The sequence below is a fragment of the Maylandia zebra genome, linkage group LG5 (genome assembly GCF_041146795.1).
Source record: "Maylandia zebra isolate NMK-2024a linkage group LG5, Mzebra_GT3a, whole genome shotgun sequence".
NCBI classification, from domain to species: Eukaryota; Metazoa; Chordata; class Actinopteri; order Cichliformes; family Cichlidae; genus Maylandia; species Maylandia zebra.
The window spans coordinates 65613-85531 of NC_135171.1; the positions used below are offsets into that span (position 1 = coordinate 65613).

The 19919-nt window shown below is 41.0% G+C and overlaps 2 protein-coding genes and 4 long non-coding RNA genes across 7 annotated transcripts in view; 2 read left to right on the forward strand and 4 right to left on the reverse strand.

Moving 5' to 3' along the window:
• Positions 1–2181, forward strand: part of LOC143418540 (uncharacterized) — a 57178-nt gene extending 54997 nt beyond the window's left edge. The window contains exon 4 of the long non-coding RNA XR_013098524.1: positions 443–2181. This is a non-coding gene — a long non-coding RNA (uncharacterized LOC143418540). The remainder of the gene's footprint in view (positions 1–442) is intronic.
• A 744-nt stretch (positions 2182–2925) lies between these two features.
• Positions 2926–5217, reverse strand: LOC143418541 (uncharacterized). The gene is made up of 3 exons (XR_013098525.1): positions 4984–5217; positions 4188–4248; positions 2926–3702 (listed from the first exon to the last, which is right to left on the reverse strand). It is a non-coding gene; the product is annotated as an uncharacterized LOC143418541 (long non-coding RNA).
• Positions 5218–6885: 1668 nt separating this feature from the next.
• On the reverse strand, positions 6886–7611 carry LOC112434539 (nanos homolog 2-like). The gene has a single exon (XM_024802061.2). It carries the CDS (start codon positions 7596–7598, stop codon positions 7098–7100), a length of 501 nt encoding a protein of 166 aa, XP_024657829.1. The 5' UTR covers positions 7599–7611; the 3' UTR covers positions 6886–7097.
• Positions 7612–8486: 875 nt separating this feature from the next.
• Positions 8487–13910, forward strand: LOC143418542 (uncharacterized). Of its 2 annotated transcripts, none has more exons than XR_013098527.1 (3): positions 8487–9673; positions 10634–10834; positions 12172–13910. It is a non-coding gene; the product is annotated as an uncharacterized LOC143418542 (long non-coding RNA). The 2 variants fall into 2 exon arrangements; XR_013098526.1 differs by having other exon boundaries at positions 12180–13910.
• A 744-nt stretch (positions 13911–14654) lies between these two features.
• Positions 14655–16946, reverse strand: LOC143418543 (uncharacterized). Its single transcript, XR_013098528.1, has 3 exons — positions 16713–16946; positions 15917–15977; positions 14655–15431 (listed from the first exon to the last, which is right to left on the reverse strand). It is a non-coding gene; the product is annotated as an uncharacterized LOC143418543 (long non-coding RNA).
• A 1711-nt stretch (positions 16947–18657) lies between these two features.
• Positions 18658–19340, reverse strand: LOC143418718 (nanos homolog 2-like). The gene has a single exon (XM_076884444.1). The coding sequence runs from the start codon at positions 19325–19327 to the stop codon at positions 18827–18829; it is 501 nt and encodes a 166-aa protein (XP_076740559.1). The 5' UTR covers positions 19328–19340; the 3' UTR covers positions 18658–18826.
• Between the last annotated feature and the right edge of the window lie 579 nt (positions 19341–19919).

Here is a 19919-nt window from a genome sequence, read left to right on the forward strand (position 1 = left end):
GAGAGAGAGAGAGACAGAGAGAGAGAGAGAGAGAGAGGGAGAGATACAAAGGAATGTAATTCAAATTTTGCACTTCAGACCTTACTGTGTGTGTGTGTGTGTGTGTGTGTGTGTGTGTGTGTGTGTGTGTGTGTGTGTGTGTGTGTGTTGACAGAGAGAGAGAGAGAGAGAGAGAGAGAGAGGGAGAGATACAAAGGAATGTAATTCAAATTTTGCACTTCAGACCTTACTGTGTGTGTGTGTGTGTGTGTGTGTGTGTGTGTCTGTCTTTTACACAAAAAATGCACTTGCAACAACTTTAATATGGAATGTACTGGACTTCCCAGCTAGGCGCCCTCCTGTGGACGACAGGTGCAATCCCAGTTGCACAGCACTTGACCAGCTTCTGTGTGTGTGTGTGTGTGTGTGTGTGTGTGTGTGTGTGTGTGTGTGTGACAGACAGACAGACAGACAGACAGACAGAGAGGGAGATTCAAAGCATCAGGACCAGGAGATGACACAGTGCTCCAAAGGCCTGGTTCTGCTGCCTCCTCCTCCACCCACCTGCTGCAGACGCTTCTGTGAAGGGAAACTGCTACATGTTATGTCACCGATCCCTGCCATGCTGCGTGTCTAACGACCCGGCAGGGCCTGCTGAGTACAGTGGTGGTGGACCCAGGCCCTCTGCACCTTCCTTTCTCCGACTGGGACCGTTTTGTCCCATCCTTTTTGGTCCGATTCGCCATATCTCCAGAACCGAAGAAGCCATCGGCGTGGCCTCTTCGCCACAGCGTCCGGCACCCACCAAAACCCCCACCTAGACACCAACATCAGCCCTCTACACCTCTTACTTTTTCAGTTATTCCACTTTTGTCCCATCCTCTCCTGGCTTTTTCCCCATAACCTAACCCCTAATTATTGCTAGTTATTTTAATTTTTACCTGTCGTCTTGTGTTCCAGTCGGTCGCAGCAGCAGTGTGTTACCAGTCGCCAATACTCTCCTCTTTAGTTTGAGAAGTCTCCTTTTGTATTAAATATGCTTTTCCAAAAACGTCTATCTTTGTGTACACGTTGAATGAATGTTAATGGGAGACCAGTTCTTTGGGGGGGTTTTTTGGGGTTTTTTTGTGGACAATCCTTGTCAGTGTTGGAGGAGGACTGTGAAGGACGACCGTTCAAATCAAACCAAATCCTAACTTTAAGCCACTATCCAGTCCTGTCCCCCTTCTCTCCTCATACCGGTACCCACAGTTCAGACCCCACCTCAGGCCCCTTACTGCCTGAGGAGGGGTCTGAAGTATTTTCCAGCCTTATAAAGAAAGGGAAGACTGAAGTGGCAGACTGTCATGCAAAAAGCGAGCATCTCCTCCTTGCACTGCTTACAGTCAAATGACAAAATATGTGAACTCTTTTTAAACAGGAAAAAGGAAGAAATTGTACACCAGAGGGGGCAAGAAGGAGAAAACTTGAATATAAACTCAAAAGAAAAACCGCTGTTCCTTCCCTCCCCCAGAAGGCAGTAGAATATCATCATGTTAAATGCCACTTTTGGGGGGGGGGGTAAAATTACTTGACAAATATGTTTCTCTTTTTTGTTATTTCGTCCCTCTTTGTTACAGCTACAGGAGGACAATAAACAGAAGAAGGAGAGCGGCACCAAAGAGGCGAAAAAACGAAAGAGCGCACCACCTCCTGACACCACATCCACAAAGAAGTCCAAATGTACCTCCAGTGCTGAGGGGGACGACAAGGAGGTTTTTCTCCTCCCTGTTCGTGGGCGTGAGCGTTACGAGATGTTGAAGAAGATCAATGACGGTTTGGAGCTGCTTGACAAGGACAGCAAAAGCAAGTCAAAGGTCTCAGTGAAGCATGAGGTTCCCGTGCCCTCCAGTGGAAAGAGGCTGCTCCAGAGAGGAGAGAGGAGTGACAGCGACTAAGATGCCCATCACCTCAATTTCGAAAACAAATGTCACCTTTTTGTCTAAGCCTTTAGGATTATTTCAGGTTTTAAATGCCCATTTAAAAACCAAAATGCCATCCTGCCTCAGTTAAAACGGTTCCTGAAACTGTACTGCCTGATTAGTCACTGCACTGACATACTGTTGTGTTCAGTTATGTTTTTTTCTTTTTAAAAAAAACAAAAAAAACAACAACCCTATGTTCCTAATTGGGTTAGAGCCGTTCAGCATGGTTTGAGTGAGATTACGAATGATCCTTGTCATAACGAGTCACTGCCGTTTATTTAAATAAAGTTCAAAGCTAGGCTTGCAAAACTTGAATGGAATTTGCCTCTGATGTTGCTGTATTACTGTGCTACAGTCCTGTCGCACCATGTCATTTTTTAAAAAAGAAATGTATATATTTTGCATGATTGTCTGGGAAATGCAACCACCTCTGCACAACCTTGATTCATATGCAATATGTAATCATGTTTGTGTAACATGAAAGAAAAAAGAGAAAAAATGATGATAAATGCAAAGACTGGTAACAGCGCTAAGAACCATAAAGCAAGAGAATTTTTAAAAAACTGTGAGAAATAAACTACACTGTAAAAAAAATAACCCTATTCAAATTAAAAAAAATGATGTCCAGTTGTCACATCCAAAATATTTGGCTTTATAGAATCCAAATTGAGTCACTTGATATGACCTGATACTTTTATGTTGATATAAACAATATTACTAGACTTGACTGAAACTTTAAATTTTGCATTGATCCAAATTGATTTTTTTACATAGAACCATATTTTAATTATTGAACCAAGCTAATATATTGAAATTTAACCAACCTAATGTATTCACATCGAACCAAATTAACATGAACTAATATGTTTGTGTTGAAGCCAGGTAATTGATTTACATATATTCAAACTATATTTTTTACATTTCATTTCAGTTCAAAAATGCTCTGCATTTCCTATAAAAAACAAGACAGTTGGCCAACCAATTATTTCAAAATTATTTATTGTTCCAAACCATTTTAACTATAATCAATAGAGAGGATTAGTAATATACAGATTTAGTGCTACGGCAGAAATGATTAGAGAAATGTTTGTTTTATAAAACCTGCAATCTTTTGAAAACCAGTATAAAACCTGCAATCTTTTGAAAACCAGTATAAAACCTGCAACCTGTCTAAAACTGGCATAAAACCATTATAAAAACTATTTTTAAACCAATTTGCAAGTACTCAAAAATGTTTATATGTGCACTGTGCCTGTACAATGTAAAAAAAAAAAAAAATCTACACATGTATCAATGAAATCAACTTAAATCTCCCTTTCAAATGGGTGTTCTTATAAATTTTGAATGTAGAATACCACTGCAGGCCAACCAAGCAAAATAACCAAGCACACATGCACATGCATGTGCACATACACATGCACACATGCATGCAAACACACTACTGTGCAGTGTTAAGTTCACAATTAAGTTTGCGAATCTTAGAGGTCATCTTGTTAAAGTCAAGCTCCATCATAATCTTTTGAAGAGCCTCAAAGGTGAACCTGAATCCTCGTGGATATTCCATATTAAGAGCATAACAGAGTCCAAAGACCATTGCCACTCCAGCTGCCACAGAAGGCAACTCATTCAGGACTTCCACACCATCAATGATTATCCCGATGTCTCGAGGCTGATGTAGGAGGCTTGAGTTGTCCCTGAAGACGAAGAGTGCCATGGTGGTACTCTGCAGCTCTTCCTCAGCTTCATCTTTCTGGGATATCTTGAGGTAAAATATGGAACAAAATGTACAAGTGAAGAATTGAAGTCTGGCACACCTGATAAATCTTTGACCATAATAAACTACTATTTTGATAGTTGTTTGGTCACAGACTATTAGAACAATTATTTGACTAATCAGATTGTGAATTGCATAATCATTAAATTAAATCAATGGTGGAACATTTTCATAAATGTTCCACAAAGCCCAAGAAAAAAAAAGAAAACAATACAGAACCCTAAGATATTAACTTGATGAGTTGATTAATCGTTGCTGTCCTACATTAATCACTGCATTTAATAGCAGAGTTGTCAAATTTACATCAAGAGACTGCATCTCATGTAGAGACAGAACAGATATGGACATACCATGTATTCTTTTATCAAGTCCTCAACACATCAGCAAGGTGAATGAGAGGATAATGAGGGAGAGTCTAGATTATTATGAAATGTTTAAAAAGGATGTGCAGTGTAAATGCAAAATGATACCTGTTCAGATTAAATGAAAATGTATGCTTCAGCCATGGAATGGATGGAGCGATCTGTGGTTCTGAAAGCATACAGAAAAAAAAGAATAATGTTACTTCTCTATAAAACACATTACATAGAAAAACCAAGAAATACGTAACATGACATACCAAACAGTCTACAGACCAGCCATTAGCGACTAAGTTTGGCATAGGGTCAATTTTTTGCTGTTAAAATTAAAATTTCTTCAGAAAATGCACATTTTTCCGAGCTGCGCCTGAAAGTCAATTGAAGGAATTAGTCTTATGTCATTGATCTTATATGCTGGCTTGTTATTTCTGTCTCTAAATCATGCACATTAATAATTATCTTTTGCCCTCGGTGTACACACACATAACACACAGATATTTATATGAAGAGAGACAAACGTGCGCGCACAAACACAAGCTTGTGTCTAGAAACCGCGAGCTCACCAGAAAAATTCAAACGAAGCGGAGCACGGAGTTATACTATGAATGTTATGAACTATGAACTTATGCTAGCTAGCTTTATCCACCACCGATGCATCGTGGTAACGCTAGCTAGTTAGGCAAAAAGCCGTTTTTTACCAGTATACTAACTTGTATTCCCGACTGTGATGGTCGGTTTCTGGTAACCAGTTCTAACGTTGCGCAGGATAGCTAGCTAGCTTATAGCTAGCAGCTACAATCATGCAAAAATTAGGGGTGGCTGTCGACCCAGCTTAAATGGGGTTATTTTCTGCGATTTTGGCAATACAAATTATAAAAGCTTTTGTAACACACTTGGCTTTACTTACGTTTATTTTCAGATGAAATTAATCAAAGATGTGACATGATGTTTCCAGCAGCCATGCAGAATAAAAATGGGTCCCGGTCTATTTCTGGTGGGCGTGTTCAAGTGCAAATCACTTTGACTCAAATTAAAGATATTATCTGTTCAACATGAAAAGAAATATATGTTTTGAGAGAAATCAAAAACTTTGCGTTGCGATGTTCACAATCCTGTACTGACACTATGGGCACATTTTTAGAAATCTATTTAATTCCACAGAAAGGTTAGCCACTTTAGTGTTTCACTTGTGACCTATTTATAGCTCACTGAAGAAGGTTTTAAAATGCAACAATGTTCGGAGATAGAGAGAAAAAAAAAAGAACTTTGGTGCAGGTGCAGGTGCAGTCTTTTATGTAGCTTTCTGGTGACCTTAAAAGAACCTTTACGAAGCCCGTTGACAGGCCTTTAATCGAATGATCGGTTGGTTGATTGATAACAGAAAAAAAGGACACATAAGATGGACATAAAGGACTGAAAACACCAAGAGCAAATATTGCATCGCACTCATTTATGTAGTTTATTTTTAGATTAGATAATTTTGCAAAATAACGCAGCAAAATAAATAATAAGAGCCGGGATGTGCAGACTATTTAGCACTGAAAAAACTCCGTCCATGTGAACAGAATCAGGTGTTACCTTACCTGTTGATTAAATATCAAGACTATTTAGCAATAAGCTTACTTTAAAGGCTCGTAATAGGTGAACTGTCTTGGTATAGTTGAGTCACGCAGAGTTCATGGTCCATGTTGTGTTACTTGTTGTTTGTGTGTGTGTGTGTGTGTCACCCGATGACCCCTGGCGCCGGAGCGTCTAGACTACATTAGAGATGTGTCACAGCAAAGAGCCGCACCTGCGCTCAAAGAGAGCACATACATAGAGGTGAGATGAGGATAAATGGATAGATGCGGTCCTTTTTCGAAGCTGAGCGCACAGTTGTATTTCCTGCACAATCACACACGAAGTGAGGCTGTGTTTATGCCGGTTATACCATGAATATACACCCTGCAGGCACCACTTGTTTGTCAAACTGTTTATGAAGCAAAAGTCACATTTCTGTTTATTTACAAAGCAAAAAGAAGGGGGGGAAAGAGGCGTAGGAGGGGGTGGAGCGTGCGCACTAGCATACCGGCGACGGCTGTTTCCTTTCACTAAAAGGAAAAAAATAATAAAATGTGTACTTCACGTTACGGTTGAAACTGGGGTTTTTTTTGTGTTTTTTTAATTTTTATTTTATAGAAACAATTTTTGCTCATAACCAATTGACAGGGGATTTCTTAAAATCACCCCGCAGTTCTTCAGCTGAGACACCTGAGTTAGAAAACACAAACACTGCAGCTGTCTTTGTACAAACTTGTACAAACTCTGTTTTGACCTTGTATACTGTATTTCCCCAGCCCCTCTATTTTGAAACTAAAACTATTGAACCTTAATTCAATTTCTCACTTCACATAATCGTTTCACTTTTGCCTTGAAGTGTTACTTTTAATTTAATTTAATTATTTTTTTATGACGCATGTTCTCTGGTGAGTTCAGGTACATCTGTAACTTCAAGTGGAAGAGTTGCATGTGAGTTAAAAATTTTCTATAATACCAAAAAAAAAAAAAAAAAAAAAAAAAAAAGACAAAATACTGACGTTTTTGTCGAATAATCTGTCTGACATGAGGGATAATATAGCATATGCATTTTAACTAAAAGACTCGCGCACTGACACTATGGGCACATTTTTAGAAATCTATTTAATTCCACAGAAAGGTTAGCCACTTTAGTGTTTCACTTGTGACCTATGAAGTACCCCCGAAATTGTATCATATTAAACAACAACAACAACAATAACAACAACAATAAACACTCGAGGACTTTAAAGAGTTTAATTTTTTCCGAGGTTTGAGAGCGCTCACCCCGGCTCGGGGCTCCACAGATGTGCTGGATGAGAGCTCCTTGCTGCAGACTGCAGCGGAGTGTTTGACAGTCAAACTTGAAACAGTCTTTGGAACTGAAACGGTCTCTGCCAACACGAACACATACCCCAAACAGTTCGGTAAATATGTACAGTTTCTCGCAGCTTCAGTTTTCAGCAGCTACCAGAACTTGCCTACCGTCTGCATCCTCCCAGCAGCCTCGCACTTCATCTGCGGGCAGTACTTGCGTGTGTGAGCGCTGTCACCGGTGGCTTCGCAGATCGGGCAAGTGTAGTTCCGGAGGACGGGGCAGAAAACTATCCCGTCGTCTGATTTGAGCTTGTGAGATAGGTACACCCTCGGAGTCTCCCCGTTCTGCTTGCATAAGCGGCAGTAGTCCGAGGATGAGGCGCTGCTGCTGGTGTCCGACGCGCTGCTGGTCGGACTGGACTGTGATGAGTTTTTGGAGGATTTCTTCCCCCGAGTGGAAGTGTGGACCTTACTCCAAGGGGGCGCTTGTCCCTTCTTTGGACGCTCGGTGTCTCGGTTATCAACCTCACGGTTGCTGCACAGTTTCTCGAACACTTGGCTCAGATTCAGGTAGTCGTGCCACATGTTAAAGCTGTCCCCACCAGTGAGGATCGAGTTCTGGACCTCCAGTTGTCTCGGCATTGTGGTCATTTTTTGGCAGAAGTAAAACTGAGAGTGTGTTTGGAGCGCCTCATATTTATAGCTCACTGAAGAAGGTTTTAAAATGCAACAATGTTCGGAGATAGAGAGAAAAAAAAAAGAACTTTGGTGCAGGTGCAGGTGCAGGTGCAGTCTTTTATGTAGCTTTCTGGTGACCTTAAAAGAACCTTTACGAAGCCCGTTGACAGGCCTTTAATCGAATGATCGGTTGGTTGATTGATAACAGAAAAAAAGGACACATAAGATGGACATAAAGGACTGAAAACACCAAGAGCAAATATTGCATCGCACTCATTTATGTAGTTTATTTTTAGATTAGATAATTTTGCAAAATAACGCAGCAAAATAAATAATAAGAGCCGGGATGTGCAGACTATTTAGCACTGAAAAAACTCCGTCCATGTGAACAGAATCAGGTGTTACCTTACCTGTTGATTAAATATCAAGACTATTTAGCAATAAGCTTACTTTAAAGGCTCGTAATAGGTGAACTGTCTTGGTATAGTTGAGTCACGCAGAGTTCATGGTCCATGTTGTGTTACTTGTTGTTTGTGTGTGTGTGTGTGTGTCACCCGATGACCCCTGGCGCCGGAGCGTCTAGACTACATTAGAGATGTGTCACAGCAAAGAGCCGCACCTGCGCTCAAAGAGAGCACATACATAGAGGTGAGATGAGGATAAATGGATAGATGCGGTCCTTTTTCGAAGCTGAGCGCACAGTTGTATTTCCTGCACAATCACACACGAAGTGAGGCTGTGTTTATGCCGGTTATACCATGAATATACACCCTGCAGGCACCACTTGTTTGTCAAACTGTTTATGAAGCAAAAGTCACATTTCTGTTTATTTACAAAGCAAAAAGAAGGGGGGGAAAGAGGCGTAGGAGGGGGTGGAGCGTGCGCACTAGCATACCGGCGACGGCTGTTTCCTTTCACTAAAAGGAAAAAAATAATAAAATGTGTACTTCACGTTACGGTTGAAACTGGGTTTTTTTTTTTTTTTTGGTTTTTTTTTTTATAGAAACAATTTTTGCTCATAACCAATTGACAGGGGATTTCTTAAAATCACCCCGCAGTTCTTCAGCTGAGACACCTGAGTTAGAAAACACAAACACTGCAGCTGTCTTTAACTCGCGAGGGCAGTCATGGACGCAAGACCTGCGTCTCATCACTGCTGCTTTGTGAATGTCTGTCTGTGAAAAGCGCTTAATAAATAAAGTTTACTTACTTACTTACTTACTGAGCCTGCAGTTCAGAAATTTAACCATTAGATGGAGTCATTGCCAAAGCAATGACTCCATCTAATTGCTATGACTTTTGGTGTTTATTTTGGACCTTAACTCGCCCCACAGTTTTGAGACAAGGTTCACATATGATATATCATTGTGTGCGGCTGGAGCTGGAATGAGTTGCTATGACTTTTGGTGTTTATTACTTCTATAGTTTTTTAAATATGAATATTTTAATGCAAGTTTTTTCCCATTGAAATGAATGGAGAACAAGAAAACTTCATTTGTGGTGTGCTGGCTCACTCTAGTGGTATGTCGGGAGTAATGGAGGCGGCCGCTGTGTCCCTGTGGTTGGCCTACTTGTCAGATATCGACAAATCCTACACTACAGACCAGTTGACAGCGTGCAATAACCCAGCCGATTCATTCGTCTTTACACTACCTCACAATCGACTCAACGGTGAGTTATTTGTTTGTTTTGTTTTCTCACAATTAATGTAAAGCCAAGGTATATATCAACGGCGCGCGCAGCGGAAGTATGGCATTATAGCGGATTATAATGGGGGACGCTTTTATTTTGTATAACTACCGGAAGTAGTTCCTGTGTACTGAGCTAGCTGGGTAGCTAGCGCCGCGTCGCTTAAAAAGCAGCCGGGCTTGTCTTAAACTTAAGAGGCTGACACTCGCTAAACCACCCGATCGCTCGCCAAGCGACAGACGTCCATGTGTTCAACAACAGACACACGTCATTCCCCTTCGTGGTCTAAACCAATCAGAGATAGTCGGGGCGGGACCTCTGTCCGTGGTCGAGCTGGACGTGGAGGTGGATAGAGACGGGTGAGTAGCTTGAATGAAGCGATATCGATTCATTAAATCCTGAATTGAATGAATATAAATGTGTTTTACCAGAAACGCCAGAATCTCAGGTTAAAGCTCACAAAACTATTTCAACAACAACCAGCAAATGAGAGCAGGAAACGCATTCCACACGAAAACGTAAACAGAGCGGACCGACGCATCAGAATTAGCTTAGTCGGCGTGGGGGCTAATATCATCCTTAATTCCTTCTTACTTTTGCTGTTTTGCTTCCAACACGATAAAACCCACAGCTGTGCGTGAACTGTGAGAGAAACTTCAAGAAAAGTTTCCCATCTCAAACATGTGTTTTCTGCATTACTCATTCGCTTATTACCCATCAGTCTACGGTTGTTTACAGCGCTGGCGGCCGCTGTCTTTTCTTTCCTTTGTAAATGACGTCGGATAATAAAGCTTAATTTCTGCTGTTTAATACTGAAGAAATGTAAACTTTTTCAAATTAGGTATAATTGCAGAATATTTTTAAGGTTATCTGCTATAAAATCCATGCCAGGAAAATCTCCTTTATGTTTTTATTTTTTTATTTTTTTATTCTCAGTTACTTTGACACAATGGCATGTGCTGTGATGGTCACATCTCTGATAAAGTTTAGTGTCAGTACTGATAAATGATCAGAATTATAAGATCTCTCACTTTCTGAGTAAAAATTGCACCAAATCGAATCTGGATTATGTGGATTATAGAAATCAGTGATGATACACAGTGTGTGTGTGTGTGTGTGTGTGTGTGTGTGTGTGTGTGTGTGCTTTGGTGTGTGTGCTTTGGTGTGTGTGTGTGTGTGTGTGTGACAGAGAGAGAGAGAGTGACACTTGCTGTGTATTTAAGAAACAAACGCTCAAAGAAACCAAACAGAATGACACAGGCAGAAAGACACTGTTTTATTTTGGTAACCAATGATGCATTTCTTCTCCGCTTGTACAGTGCACCCTGAAGCCGTGTGTGGACCAGGAGATCAGCAGAACAGGAACCACAGAGCGTCAGCGGCAGACATCCAAGCTGCACAGGGCACACGCAGCACCAGGCAGAATTAATGACGTCCCTGATCCACAGCTCAAGCCCAGCCACCCGCTGCCTCCTCGCCGCCTCCTCCCGGGACCTTCAAGGACCACCCACCAGCCACTGGTACACATTCCAATCTTACACAATGGCCCCAGCATCACAGGGCATCTCCTGACATTAAAATCTATCCTGATTTCTGTTGTTTTTCCCTCATCTCTGAGCCGCTGAGTGTGAGTGTGTGTGTGTGTGTGTGTGTGTGTGTGTGTGTGTGTGTGTGTGTGTGTCTCTCTCTCTTTTACACAAAAAACACATGTCAGTTGTTAAGGAAAATGTTATAAAACACTTCTTCAGTAAAGACTCAGAGAAGAGAAACACACAGAACTTCTTGCTAGCAAGGGCAGCCTCCACTCTAAGAGACTCCAGTGAGAGAACTGCCCCGGTCTTTATTTTATACTCCATTGAGCGTGTGTGTGTGCGTGTGTGTGTGTGTGTGTGTGTGTGTGTGTTGACAGAGAGACAGAGAGAGAGAGAGAGAGAGAGGGAGAGATACAAAGGAATGTAATTCAAATTTTGCACTTCAGACCTTACTGTGTGTGTGTGTGTGTGTGTGTGTGTGTGTGTGTGTGTGTGTGTGTTGACAGAGAGAGAGAGAGAGAGAGACAGAGAGAGAGAGAGAGAGAGAGAGAGAGGGAGAGATACAAAGGAATGTAATTCAAATTTTGCACTTCAGACCTTACAGTGTGTGTGTGTGTGTGTGTGTGTGTGTGTGTCTGTCTTTTACACAAAAAATGCACTTGCAACAACTTTAATATGGAATGTACTGGACTTCCCGGCTAGGCGCCCTCCTGTGGATGACAGGTGCAATTGATTGTCAAAAGCAGATATCTAACAGCTTCTGACACTTTGTACCGCATTGAGCCAGCAGAGGGAGCCCCCCTGGTTCAATCCCAGTTGCACAGCAGTTGTGACCAGCTTCTGTCTGTGTGCTTTGGTGTGTGTGAGTGTGTGTGTGTGTGTGTGTGTTGACAGAGAGAGAGAGAGACAGAGAGAGAGAGAGAGAGAGAGGGAGAGATACAAAGGAATGTAATTCAAATTTTGCACTTCAGACCTTACTGTGTGTGTGTGTGTGTGTGTGTGTGTGTGTGTGTGTGTGTGTGTGTGTGTTGACAGAGAGAGAGAGAGAGAGAGAGAGAGAGAGGGAGAGATACAAAGGAATGTAATTCAAATTTTGCACTTCAGACCTTACTGTGTGTGTGTGTGTGTGTGTGTGTGTGTGTGTGTCTGTCTTTTACACAAAAAATGCACTTGCAACAACTTTAATATGGAATGTACTGGACTTCCCAGCTAGGCGCCCTCCTGTGGACGACAGGTGCAATCCCAGTTGCACAGCACTTGACCAGCTTCTGTGTGTGTGTGTGTGTGTGTGTGTGTGTGTGTGTGTGTGTGTGTGTGACAGACAGACAGACAGACAGACAGACAGAGAGGGAGATTCAAAGCATCAGGACCAGGAGATGACACAGTGCTCCAAAGGCCTGGTTCTGCTGCCTCCTCCTCCACCCACCTGCTGCAGACGCTTCTGTGAAGGGAAACTGCTACATGTTATGTCACCGATCCCTGCCATGCTGCGTGTCTAACGACCCGGCAGGGCCTGCTGAGTACAGTGGTGGTGGACCCAGGCCCTCTGCACCTTCCTTTCTCCGACTGGGACCGTTTTGTCCCATCCTTTTTGGTCCGATTCGCCATATCTCCAGAACCGAAGAAGCCATCGGCGTGGCCTCTTCGCCACAGCGTCCGGCACCCACCAAAACCCCCACCTAGACACCAACATCAGCCCTCTACACCTCTTACTTTTTCAGTTATTCCACTTTTGTCCCATCCTCTCCTGGCTTTTTCCCCATAACCTAACCCCTAATTATTGCTAGTTATTTTAATTTTTACCTGTCGTCTTGTGTTCCAGTCGGTCGCAGCAGCAGTGTGTTACCAGTCGCCAATACTCTCCTCTTTAGTTTGAGAAGTCTCCTTTTGTATTAAATATGCTTTTCCAAAAACGTCTATCTTTGTGTACACGTTGAATGAATGTTAATGGGAGACCAGTTCTTTGGGGGGGTTTTTTGGGGTTTTTTTGTGGACAATCCTTGTCAGTGTTGGAGGAGGACTGTGAAGGACGACCGTTCAAATCAAACCAAATCCTAACTTTAAGCCACTATCCAGTCCTGTCCCCCTTCTCTCCTCATACCGGTACCCACAGTTCAGACCCCACCTCAGGCCCCTTACTGCCTGAGGAGGGGTCTGAAGTATTTTCCAGCCTTATAAAGAAAGGGAAGACTGAAGTGGCAGACTGTCATGCAAAAAGCGAGCATCTCCTCCTTGCACTGCTTACAGTCAAATGACAAAATATGTGAACTCTTTTTAAACAGGAAAAAGGAAGAAATTGTACACCAGAGGGGGCAAGAAGGAGAAAACTTGAATATAAACTCAAAAGAAAAACCGCTGTTCCTTCCCTCCCCCAGAAGGCAGTAGAATATCATCATGTTAAATGCCACTTTTGGGGGGGGGGGTAAAATTACTTGACAAATATGTTTCTCTTTTTTGTTATTTCGTCCCTCTTTGTTACAGCTACAGGAGGACAATAAACAGAAGAAGGAGAGCGGCACCAAAGAGGCGAAAAAACGAAAGAGCGCACCACCTCCTGACACCACATCCACAAAGAAGTCCAAATGTACCTCCAGTGCTGAGGGGGACGACAAGGAGGTTTTTCTCCTCCCTGTTCGTGGGCGTGAGCGTTACGAGATGTTGAAGAAGATCAATGACGGTTTGGAGCTGCTTGACAAGGACAGCAAAAGCAAGTCAAAGGTCTCAGTGAAGCATGAGGTTCCCGTGCCCTCCAGTGGAAAGAGGCTGCTCCAGAGAGGAGAGAGGAGTGACAGCGACTAAGATGCCCATCACCTCAATTTCGAAAACAAATGTCACCTTTTTGTCTAAGCCTTTAGGATTATTTCAGGTTTTAAATGCCCATTTAAAAACCAAAATGCCATCCTGCCTCAGTTAAAACGGTTCCTGAAACTGTACTGCCTGATTAGTCACTGCACTGACATACTGTTGTGTTCAGTTATGTTTTTTTCTTTTTAAAAAAAACAAAAAAAACAACAACCCTATGTTCCTAATTGGGTTAGAGCCGTTCAGCATGGTTTGAGTGAGATTACGAATGATCCTTGTCATAACGAGTCACTGCCGTTTATTTAAATAAAGTTCAAAGCTAGGCTTGCAAAACTTGAATGGAATTTGCCTCTGATGTTGCTGTATTACTGTGCTACAGTCCTGTCGCACCATGTCATTTTTTAAAAAAGAAATGTATATATTTTGCATGATTGTCTGGGAAATGCAACCACCTCTGCACAACCTTGATTCATATGCAATATGTAATCATGTTTGTGTAACATGAAAGAAAAAAGAGAAAAAATGATGATAAATGCAAAGACTGGTAACAGCGCTAAGAACCATAAAGCAAGAGAATTTTTAAAAAACTGTGAGAAATAAACTACACTGTAAAAAAAATAACCCTATTCAAATTAAAAAAAATGATGTCCAGTTGTCACATCCAAAATATTTGGCTTTATAGAATCCAAATTGAGTCACTTGATATGACCTGATACTTTTATGTTGATATAAACAATATTACTAGACTTGACTGAAACTTTAAATTTTGCATTGATCCAAATTGATTTTTTTACATAGAACCATATTTTAATTATTGAACCAAGCTAATATATTGAAATTTAACCAACCTAATGTATTCACATCGAACCAAATTAACATGAACTAATATGTTTGTGTTGAAGCCAGGTAATTGATTTACATATATTCAAACTATATTTTTTACATTTCATTTCAGTTCAAAAATGCTCTGCATTTCCTATAAAAAACAAGACAGTTGGCCAACCAATTATTTCAAAATTATTTATTGTTCCAAACCATTTTAACTATAATCAATAGAGAGGATTAGTAATATACAGATTTAGTGCTACGGCAGAAATGATTAGAGAAATGTTTGTTTTATAAAACCTGCAATCTTTTGAAAACCAGTATAAAACCTGCAATCTTTTGAAAACCAGTATAAAACCTGCAACCTGTCTAAAACTGGCATAAAACCATTATAAAAACTATTTTTAAACCAATTTGCAAGTACTCAAAAATGTTTATATGTGCACTGTGCCTGTACAATGTAAAAAAAAAAAAAAATCTACACATGTATCAATGAAATCAACTTAAATCTCCCTTTCAAATGGGTGTTCTTATAAATTTTGAATGTAGAATACCACTGCAGGCCAACCAAGCAAAATAACCAAGCACACATGCACATGCATGTGCACATACACATGCACACATGCATGCAAACACACTACTGTGCAGTGTTAAGTTCACAATTAAGTTTGCGAATCTTAGAGGTCATCTTGTTAAAGTCAAGCTCCATCATAATCTTTTGAAGAGCCTCAAAGGTGAACCTGAATCCTCGTGGATATTCCATATTAAGAGCATAACAGAGTCCAAAGACCATTGCCACTCCAGCTGCCACAGAAGGCAACTCATTCAGGACTTCCACACCATCAATGATTATCCCGATGTCTCGAGGCTGATGTAGGAGGCTTGAGTTGTCCCTGAAGACGAAGAGTGCCATGGTGGTACTCTGCAGCTCTTCCTCAGCTTCATCTTTCTGGGATATCTTGAGGTAAAATATGGAACAAAATGTACAAGTGAAGAATTGAAGTCTGGCACACCTGATAAATCTTTGACCATAATAAACTACTATTTTGATAGTTGTTTGGTCACAGACTATTAGAACAATTATTTGACTAATCAGATTGTGAATTGCATAATCATTAAATTAAATCAATGGTGGAACATTTTCATAAATGTTCCACAAAGCCCAAGAAAAAAAAAGAAAACAATACAGAACCCTAAGATATTAACTTGATGAGTTGATTAATCGTTGCTGTCCTACATTAATCACTGCATTTAATAGCAGAGTTGTCAAATTTACATCAAGAGACTGCATCTCATGTAGAGACAGAACAGATATGGACATACCATGTATTCTTTTATCAAGTCCTCAACACATCAGCAAGGTGAATGAGAGGATAATGAGGGAGAGTCTAGATTATTATGAAATGTTTAAAAAGGATGTGCAGTGTAAATGCAAAATGATACCTGTTCAGATTAAATGAAAATGTATGCTTCAGCCATGGAATGGATGGAGCGATCTGTGGTTCTGAAAGCATACAGAAAAAAAAGAATAATGTTACTTCTCTATAAAACACATTACATAGAAAAACCAAGAAATACGTAACATGACATACCAAACAGTCTACAGACCAGCCATTAGCGACTAAGTTTGGCATAGGGTCAATTTTTTGCTGTTAAAATTAAAATTTCTTCAGAAAATGCACATTTTTCCGAGCTGCGCCTGAAAGTCAATTGAAGGAATTAGTCTTATGTCATTGATCTTATATGCTGGCTTGTTATTTCTGTCTCTAAATCATGCACATTAATAATTATCTTTTGCCCTCGGTGTACACACACATAACACACAGATATTTATATGAAGAGAGACAAACGTGCGCGCACAAACACAAGCTTGTGTCTAGAAACCGCGAGCTCACCAGAAAAATTCAAACGAAGCGGAGCACGGAGTTATACTATGAATGTTATGAACTATGAACTTATGCTAGCTAGCTTTATCCACCACCGATGCATCGTGGTAACGCTAGCTAGTTAGGCAAAAAGCCGTTTTTTACCAGTATACTAACTTGTATTCCCGACTGTGATGGTCGGTTTCTGGTAACCAGTTCTAACGTTGCGCAGGATAGCTAGCTAGCTTATAGCTAGCAGCTACAATCATGCAAAAATTAGGGGTGGCTGTCGACCCAGCTTAAATGGGGTTATTTTCTGCGATTTTGGCAATACAAATTATAAAAGCTTTTGTAACACACTTGGCTTTACTTACGTTTATTTTCAGATGAAATTAATCAAAGATGTGACATGATGTTTCCAGCAGCCATGCAGAATAAAAATGGGTCCCGGTCTATTTCTGGTGGGCGTGTTCAAGTGCAAATCACTTTGACTCAAATTAAAGATATTATCTGTTCAACATGAAAAGAAATATATGTTTTGAGAGAAATCAAAAACTTTGCGTTGCGATGTTCACAATCCTGTACTGACACTATGGGCACATTTTTAGAAATCTATTTAATTCCACAGAAAGGTTAGCCACTTTAGTGTTTCACTTGTGACCTATTTATAGCTCACTGAAGAAGGTTTTAAAATGCAACAATGTTCGGAGATAGAGAGAAAAAAAAAAGAACTTTGGTGCAGGTGCAGGTGCAGTCTTTTATGTAGCTTTCTGGTGACCTTAAAAGAACCTTTACGAAGCCCGTTGACAGGCCTTTAATCGAATGATCGGTTGGTTGATTGATAACAGAAAAAAAGGACACATAAGATGGACATAAAGGACTGAAAACACCAAGAGCAAATATTGCATCGCACTCATTTATGTAGTTTATTTTTAGATTAGATAATTTTGCAAAATAACGCAGCAAAATAAATAATAAGAGCCGGGATGTGCAGACTATTTAGCACTGAAAAAACTCCGTCCATGTGAACAGAATCAGGTGTTACCTTACCTGTTGATTAAATATCAAGACTATTTAGCAATAAGCTTACTTTAAAGGCTCGTAATAGGTGAACTGTCTTGGTATAGTTGAGTCACGCAGAGTTCATGGTCCATGTTGTGTTACTTGTTGTTTGTGTGTGTGTGTGTGTGTCACCCGATGACCCCTGGCGCCGGAGCGTCTAGACTACATTAGAGATGTGTCACAGCAAAGAGCCGCACCTGCGCTCAAAGAGAGCACATACATAGAGGTGAGATGAGGATAAATGGATAGATGCGGTCCTTTTTCGAAGCTGAGCGCACAGTTGTATTTCCTGCACAATCACACACGAAGTGAGGCTGTGTTTATGCCGGTTATACCATGAATATACACCCTGCAGGCACCACTTGTTTGTCAAACTGTTTATGAAGCAAAAGTCACATTTCTGTTTATTTACAAAGCAAAAAGAAGGGGGGGAAAGAGGCGTAGGAGGGGGTGGAGCGTGCGCACTAGCATACCGGCGACGGCTGTTTCCTTTCACTAAAAGGAAAAAAATAATAAAATGTGTACTTCACGTTACGGTTGAAACTGGGGTTTTTTTTGTGTTTTTTTAATTTTTATTTTATAGAAACAATTTTTGCTCATAACCAATTGACAGGGGATTTCTTAAAATCACCCCGCAGTTCTTCAGCTGAGACACCTGAGTTAGAAAACACAAACACTGCAGCTGTCTTTGTACAAACTTGTACAAACTCTGTTTTGACCTTGTATACTGTATTTCCCCAGCCCCTCTATTTTGAAACTAAAACTATTGAACCTTAATTCAATTTCTCACTTCACATAATCGTTTCACTTTTGCCTTGAAGTGTTACTTTTAATTTAATTTAATTATTTTTTTATGACGCATGTTCTCTGGTGAGTTCAGGTACATCTGTAACTTCAAGTGGAAGAGTTGCATGTGAGTTAAAAATTTTCTATAATACCAAAAAAAAAAAAAAAAAAAAAAAAAAAAGACAAAATACTGACGTTTTTGTCGAATAATCTGTCTGACATGAGGGATAATATAGCATATGCATTTTAACTAAAAGACTCGCGCACTGACACTATGGGCACATTTTTAGAAATCTATTTAATTCCACAGAAAGGTTAGCCACTTTAGTGTTTCACTTGTGACCTATGAAGTACCCCCGAAATTGTATCATATTAAACAACAACAACAACAATAACAACAACAATAAACACTCGAGGACTTTAAAGAGTTTAATTTTTTCCGAGGTTTGAGAGCGCTCAGCCCGGCTCGGGGCTCCACAGATGTGCTGGATGAGAGCTCCTTGCTGCAGACTGCAGCGGAGTGTTTGACAGTCAAACTTGAAACAGTCTTTGGAACTGAAACGGTCTCTGCCAACACGAACACATACCCCAAACAGTTCGGTAAATATGTACAGTTTCTCGCAGCTTCAGTTTTCAGCAGCTACCAGAACTTGCCTACCGTCTGCATCCTCCCAGCAGCCTCGCACTTCATCTGCGGGCAGTACTTGCGTGTGTGAGCGCTGTCACCGGTGGCTTCGCAGATCGGGCAAGTGTAGTTCCGGAGGACGGGGCAGAAAACTATCCCGTCGTCTGATTTGAGCTTGTGAGATAGGTACACCCTCGGAGTCTCCCCGTTCTGCTTGCATAAGCGGCAGTAGTCCGAGGATGAGGCGCTGCTGCTGGTGTCCGACGCGCTGCTGGTCGGACTGGACTGTGATGAGTTTTTGGAGGATTTCTTCCCCCGAGTGGAAGTGTGGACCTTACTCCAAGGGGGCGCTTGTCCCTTCTTTGGACGCTCGGTGTCTCGGTTATCAACCTCACGGTTGCTGCACAGTTTCTCGAACACTTGGCTCAGATTCAGGTAGTCGTGCCACATGTTAAAGCTGTCCCCACCAGTGAGGATCGAGTTCTGGACCTCCAGTTGTCTCGGCATTGTGGTCATTTTTTGGCAGAAGTAAAACTGAGAGTGTGTTTGGAGCGCCTCATATTTATAGCTCACTGAAGAAGGTTTTAAAATGCAACAATGTTCGGAGATAGAGAGAAAAAAAAAAGAACTTTGGTGCAGGTGCAGGTGCAGGTGCAGTCTTTTATGTAGCTTTCTGGTGACCTTAAAAGAACCTTTACGAAGCCCGTTGACAGGCCTTTAATCGAATGATCGGTTGGTTGATTGATAACAGAAAAAAAGGACACATAAGATGGACATAAAGGACTGAAAACACCAAGAGCAAATATTGCATCGCACTCATTTATGTAGTTTATTTTTAGATTAGATAATTTTGCAAAATAACGCAGCAAAATAAATAATAAGAGCCGGGATGTGCAGACTATTTAGCACTGAAAAAACTCCGTCCATGTGAACAGAATCAGGTGTTACCTTACCTGTTGATTAAATATCAAGACTATTTAGCAATAAGCTTACTTTAAAGGCTCGTAATAGGTGAACTGTCTTGGTATAGTTGAGTCACGCAGAGTTCATGGTCCATGTTGTGTTACTTGTTGTTTGTGTGTGTGTGTGTGTGTCACCCGATGACCCC

What these genes read in the sequence shown, in the direction of transcription:
- LOC112434539 (XM_024802061.2), bottom strand. Translation starts at nt 7,598, where the DNA reads ATGACCACAATGCCGAGACAACTGGAGGTCCAGAACTCGATCCTCACT.
- LOC143418718 (XM_076884444.1), bottom strand. Translation starts at nt 19,327, where the DNA reads ATGACCACAATGCCGAGACAACTGGAGGTCCAGAACTCGATCCTCACT.